At 34.2% G+C, this 7,161-nt stretch overlaps 1 protein-coding gene across 1 annotated transcript in view; it reads right to left on the bottom strand.

The window, feature by feature from the left end:
• Positions 1-2,672: 2,672 nt before the first annotated feature.
• Positions 2,673-7,161, bottom strand: part of LOC102821629 (tubulin-specific chaperone A-like) — a 98,171-nt gene continuing 93,682 nt past the window's right edge. Inside the window, exons 3-4 of the mRNA XM_006873300.1 lie at positions 4,797-4,883; positions 2,673-2,753 (exon numbers count right to left, since the gene is read on the bottom strand). Coding sequence (XP_006873362.1) covers positions 2,673-2,753; positions 4,797-4,883 — 168 coding nt within the window. The remainder of the gene's footprint in view (positions 2,754-4,796; positions 4,884-7,161) is intronic.

Genomic DNA, 7,161 nt, shown 5'->3' with positions numbered 1-7,161 from the left:
AAATTCCCCCAGCTGTGAGCCTTCCAACCTTCTAAGTATTCCTTTATATGTGGTTCAGAGTTCTGGGACCATCCCCTGAGCCTGCTTGGTAGGGTTTTCTGTGTTGTTGTTGGCAGAGCTCTCTGCTCTTAATATGCTTCCTCATACCCATAAAGATTAAAGTAAAATGTGCCAAAATTCTAATAAAGCCTTTACAGAATGTTAAGCTTCTTATCAATATCTAGAGAGAGATCCAGCATAAAATCTATAGTTGTGATAGGCTACTTAGGGGAAAACAAAACAAATTACTTTGTAGATTGATTTCTTTCCCAGGCTTTTTGATAAGAAAGTAATTTTTCAGCATCCAAGAATTGAATCTTGGTCACAATACTTGTACTTCATTCAGTATTGTATTTCCGTGGTAGGACCAACATAGAGTTTTTGATGTTCTCTTGTCTTCAAGCTTTACTTGGTTAGGAAACCACTTACCATGAACATATATATGATACTTACGTATTAGGTAAAATGTTGAAACAAGACAGTGGCTTTTTTTTTTTTTTAATAATAGTAAAAATTTTTCTTTAAATGAAATCCTATTTGAAAAATTAAATATACAAAAAAGAAAAAGCTGAGCTGCAACAGTACTTAATTGTTGTTAAGTGTTATCGAGTTGGTTGACTCATAGTGACCCTATATAGGGTTTCCAAGAAGCAGCTGGTGAGTTTGCGCCAACCGCAAAATACTCTAGTTATTTTCTGATGAAGTCATTTTCTACATGTATAAAGAATTTACTTTATAAATATGATACATTCTTTGCTTTATAACACCATTAATAGCCCTTTGAAATAACATTAGAATAGTATTATCTTTCCTTTTTCTAAATTTTTGACATGAATCTGAAAACTAAAGAGGAAGCATGTTATGGCTTCTAGTGATCCTTTGTAGCTTCCAAAATCTGATCAACCATACTACAAGTATTTTGTTTACAGCAGCAAAAATTCAAGTGATTTCTTTTTTCACTGATGAGTTGGTTTTTGTTTTGTTTTTTAACAAATTTTTATTGTGAATTGAGTGATAGTTTACATGGGAGAGCATCAGCTTTACATTCATCCTATCGTATTTCATTTCATTGCAATAATTACAATCGCCTCCATGCATCATCATTCAACAGCATTTGTTCCATTCCCGCTGTTTTTTTTTTTTTTTTGGATGTGCACCGAAGCACTCAGGAATATACAACCATTCAAACAACCAAAGGGTATATACCCTGCATGCCAGTCCCCTGGCCACCAGCACACAGCCAGCCTCCTTCCTTGAGTCTAGAGTTGCTCCGTCATTGATTAGTTTTAAAAGTTTAAATGCTACTAATACAATTTTGATGGCTGGTGATACACATTTTCTTGAAATAGAAGAAAACTAAATGCATTGCCCCTCCACTCATCTGTCAGCTTGTCATACTGTGGGGTGGCTTATGTGTGGATGATCCTGGAAGCTAAGCCACTGGTATTTTAAATACCAGGAGGCTCACCCATGGTGGACAGATTTTAGCAGAACTTCCAGACTAAGACAGACTAGGAAAAAGGAGCGGTGGTGTCCCGTTCTGTTGTATATAGAGTTGTTATGAGTTGAAACCTAACAACAAAAACACATGAGTTGTAACATTGTCTTTTAAAAATAAACCGAAAATGATTAAGCCATAACTTTGTGATTAAATGATACTCAGAGTTTCCCAATGAAAATAACCATGAGTTGGCTATAGAGAGTGTTGTGTTGGAGAGCTTGTCTCTTTTGAACTCTGTGTTCAGTGATGTCAATACGTTTAGTAAATGCCATCAAGTTGGTTCCGACTTATAGTGACACTGTATGGGATTTACGAGGGCTGGTAGATGTGAACCACTGATCTTGTAGTTAGCAGTCCAGTGCTTTTCTACAGTATTTGAAGTATCTATGCCACAGAAATCAGCATAAACTATGAATCAGAGGTTTCCCTCCATTTTGAAGGGCTGGTGAAACACCAGCACAATCCTAGCTACAACCATTACTTCTCTATAGTAGAATTCAACTCTTCATTGGTCCTAAGAATCTATTTTGCACATCTAAATTATGATTTTGAACAAATCTGTCTTTCTGGAAAAGAAAATATTTAAATGTCTCTCCTAAGTTTATAATAATGGAAACACTGAACTTGCAATGTAAGGGTTAATTCTGTGAGGCCCAATCGTTTTTATCAGAAAGGTGTATCCTATTCAGAATAAACTGTTCAAAATCTTTATTTTTACCTTAAATAAATGTTAAGTGACATTAAATAGGTTCCAACTCATAGTGATCCTGTATAGGGTTTCGAAGGTGTAGCTAGTGGATTTGAACCACTGACCTTGTGGTCAGTTCAGTGCTTTGTCTAAGTACCACAACAGGATTCCTAAATAGTATCCTATTTAAACTCAAATGACACTTGTGAAGCAAAATATCTAAACCTTAAATAGAACATAACAGATTTTAATTCTTTGTCAAAATGTCTATATGATTTCATGACAAAAGGTTAAAAATATTCTATGAAGTATGAAAGAAACAATTTTATTAGGCAAAGTGAAGAAAAAGAATCACATTCTCATTCTACTTGAACTTAACACAGCAGTGGTCAAAAACAATGAATTGTGGAATGGATCCCAGGATTTAAGGCAAAAGACCCCATATCAGTCTTCCAACTTCACTGAATCCAGTACTGAACGTGCTTCTTTAAATTCCTCAGCTTCCTCCAAGTCTTTTTCACTTTCCTGAAATGAAATATAGTAAAAAGTAAGTGTACCCCTTTCAAATTTCAGTACTTTGTTACAAATCACCAAAGTAAATAGCAAAAAAATTATATGAAAAATATCAAAAGCCTCATCTTAATACAATCCCACAGTTTGTTCCTTCTTCACAGGAAAGGAAAGAAATACCGGGTTTGGTTTTATTTCTTAAACACAGTAGATTATCATATAATAACTGGATAGCGTGATCATCTAAAACTATTAACATCAAAGCAAATAAAAACAGTTTTTAAAAAAAATATTTTTACTTTCATTTGTCAACACATCACCATATGAAAGAGATTATAATTAATAACGGACTAAAAGTGAAAAATTATTAATCTGTTACTTATATAATAACATTCAGGCCAAAATATAACCCTCCAACTACTTAACAATGACCAAGAAGAAGTCCACGCGTCATACCAGAGATGAGGGAATGGTCTGCCTGCTAATGATTATTACATATTCTACTTACATGGGAAATTTTCATTTCTGATGTTATTTTTGATACTTAAAGATTGAGTTTTTCCATGATATTGATATACAGAAAACTTTCACTGATATACTGTAATGGTGATAACTGAAATATCATCTAAAGTATTGTGTTTAGGAAATTTTGCAAGCTTTTAAAATTATGTCATGGTCAGCAGTATATGTCGGGTCAATAAAAGAGACGTACACATAGTTACAAAGCAGAGGGCCTAAGTGTGTGCGGATGTGTGCAGATAATATGAAGATTTACAGCCAAAGGGCTGAGAATTTGTTTAATTCTGACTATAGGTAAGAATTTCTTAAACCTTTACATTATACCTAAACATATCTTTGTTCTTCATCAGTAAAATGTAAACATTCTGAGACAGAAATATTAAAAGTAACTTCACATACAAATATATCACTTTGTGTACAAAGATAATATAATTTTCTTTCAAGTAATCTATTAGCCACTGGATGCATGAGAGCAAAAATGCATTTAACTAGTGAGGAAATGAAAATAGTGCTTCCTGTCTTAGGTAATATTTTAACACAATAATTATTCCTAGTTTTAGCTATCTTTAATGTCAAAACCCTAGCTTTGTTTTTGGCTGTGAAGAAGAGTTATCCCACCTTTCAAAGGTTCCTATAAAAAAAAAAAAAGAAAAAAAGAGGAGTTCTGTGTCAAAGCTGTTAAAAAATGTGAACAATTTTCTCTTTCTGTAGATTTAATTCTAGTCAATGGAAAACCAAATACGATTCTCTTTTAAAGAATACACATGATCATACTGAAAAAATCTTACATAATTTTTGTTACACAGGGAAACATCTATGGCACAGAAACAGAGCTACGTAGCTAATAATTCAGATTAGCTCAAGAAACAGAAATACAAAATGAGATCAGTACAGTCATCGCATTATCAGCAAACAACTGCTAACTCATCAGATTATCAGCAAACAGCAACTGCTAATGAATAGCTTTATGTGTATGGTACATTACTATACTTCTATTTTTATTAATAAATAAACAAGATAACTGAATTATTCTTAGAGTCATTTCTAAAATGATTCTGTTACAACATCACAAGACATTTACACCAGCAAGTATGATTACAGTATCTTACCTAGCTCCATACTGATATGAGGGGGGTATTTATTACAGCTCCTCCTCACCCCCTTCGAACTAATTTAGGTTTGAATCCGAAAGAAGTCCAGATCTTTTGTAATAAGGGCTCAAATTCATTTGAAACATTAGGATCTTTTAAAATTTCAAACACTCTATTCATCATTAATGTGTCAAAAAAAAAAAGGATTTATGTAACTAAGATCGAGTAAGATACATACACTAGAAACGAGCACTTTTATTGGAAGATGGACTCAAAACAACTAAACTGCATTAATTATTTTTAAATATACTGGTATGCAGGGTAAATGAATAAAAAATATCAACTTGTTCTTCTCAGTGTTACATAGTTAACATTTTGGCCTTCTTTGTATTACACAGAAAAACAAAATCCAAAGCTTACAACATAAAACAAAGAAGTCTTTACTTACTAGTAGCTGCAGAAGATCAGTATATGCAGTTTCCAACCTGCGCTGGCAATCTGGGATCATCATCCGGGACTCTTGCAAGATCTCTGTCTATAAGGAGAATCATCTGTGAGACATGCAGAGATGACAGGACTTACATGTATTTAGTTCACACCTCTATAAATACCTAAAAATGGTGGTTTAGAGGAATAAAAAAATTACTGCTAAAATAATGATGTCAAATGGTTCATGATTTTAATGTAAATTGTATGTATCAAAGTTAAAAAGACTATTGTATGATAAAACCTTGAAAGTAAAAGTTTAATAACTACACCTTTTTGGTAATCACCTTCTTGTGCTAAGTGAGAATTAACTGGAAAAGCTTTTCATACAGCATTTATTTAAAAAGGCTATTTAAAACAAACTATTTCCCCTGCTGTCACAAAGCACCTTTATACAAAATGGGATCAGCTGGCTATCTAAGTAGCTCCTGCATCTTCTCAGTAATAAAGAAAAGCAGTGTTCAGATAATATCACATGGAGATAATTACTGCATGGAAAAGTTATTGAGTTATTGATCACGTCGTGTGCACACTGCAGGAGGTTTTCACTGCAGACAAGAGGGAAAGAAAAATGAAAAGCAAAGACCAGCAGGTTCATATTTTTGATGCTTATCATGCATAAAAAGTTATTACTTATCCTTGTGCTTCATTTTAGGAGAGAAATTATTCTCCACATGTAGTTTGAGCCAAATTACCAACCTGGCACCCCTCTGAATCTGAATTTCTTGCTTACTCTCCTAAAGACAGACAATACAGAATTAAAAACAGGAAGAGTTATCCTTGAAGATGTTTCTAAGCTCAAAGCCCTCATTCAACATATCAAACCATGAAACAAGAAAAAAACATCTAACCAATGACCGGGAAATTCAATCAATAATCAGGTAGATAAAGTAATGTCAGATGGTGGGGGTGGGTGTGCTGTGGAGTTGGTTCCGACCTACAGTGACCTTGTATAGGGTTTTGAGGCTGTAAATCTTTACGGGAGCAGATAGCCTCATCTTTACCCCCCTCGGAATGGCTGGTAGTTTTGAACTGCTGACCTTGAGGTTAGCAGCCTGATTCGTAACCACTATGCTACCAGAGCTCCTTAATGTCAGATACTAGACCTCAAATAGGTCTTTTATACTTAAATTTGTAAGAAGTTTTATTCCTTCAATGATTCTTAGAAAAAATACTGAGATCATTTAGCTATTTATAAAAAATAATGTTTGGTCAAATATCTTTAGTTGTATTATCTGAACTTTTACTAAGATTATTATCCAGTTAATGTAAAATTAAAAGAAAAGGAGGATAATTCAGAAAAAAGTAGCAGTGGTTGCACAGCTTGAAAAATGTATTCAATGTTTCGAAATTAGAAATTTATAAAATATTGTATGTGCTGTGTGCATATTACAATGGTTGTTGTTAAGTGCCCTCGAGTTGGTTCCGACCCATAGCGACTCTGCATAGGGTTTCCGAGGAGCAGCTGGTGAGCTTGAACTGCAGACCTTAGAGTTCAAACCGACTTTGCGGTCCAGCATATTAACCCACAGCGCCACACCAGGACTCCACAATATGAGAGTTTATAGTTTTTTATAAAATTAATTGAATAGGAAAGACAGAATTTAAGGGAAAATATACTGTATGATAATAGAAGCTTTGGATAAGTCCTATTACCTTTTCCCTTCCTCAGTAATACTGTCATAGCTCAACTGCAAACAAAACAGAATTATAATATACAAGGGCACTCTCTATCCATATCCATTTTCTCCAGTGAGAATCTACTGTTGGAAGTTATGACTTTTAACTTATTAGTTTTACTAATAAAGCACTGGAAGAAAATGTTAAACTAGAGATCATTTACAGCTAATGATATCATGGTTAGGTATTTAGTCATTACCACTAAATTATTTTTGTGCATTATTTGAAGACATATTGAAAACCAGTGACGGGCACATTTCAGATAGGACAAATAATTCATATTTCCTCTTCTATGAAATCACCACTTGTCTGTCAACTTGTCATGCTGTGGTGGCTTGGGTGTGCTGTGATGCTGGAAGCTATGCCAATAATATTTTAAATACCAGCCGGGTCACCCACGGTGGACAGATTTCAGCTGAGATTACAGATTAAGACTAGAAAGGAGGAGCTGTGGCACACTTCTGAATGCATAGCCACTGAAAATCTTATGAATAGGTAGTTTAACATTGCCAGAACATGAAAACATGAATAGCACCCAAATATTAGCTAGAGTGCCAGAAAGAAATGGTTAATGTTCAACCATTTCAAGAGGTACCATATGATCAAGAGCCAATGATACTCAGGGAGGAAGTCCAAAGTGCATTGAA

This window comes from Chrysochloris asiatica, unplaced genomic scaffold (genome assembly GCF_000296735.1).
Source record: "Chrysochloris asiatica unplaced genomic scaffold, ChrAsi1.0 scaffold00234, whole genome shotgun sequence".
NCBI classification, from domain to species: domain Eukaryota; kingdom Metazoa; phylum Chordata; class Mammalia; order Afrosoricida; family Chrysochloridae; genus Chrysochloris; species Chrysochloris asiatica.
This window is presented reverse-complemented; position numbering and strand designations above follow the sequence as displayed.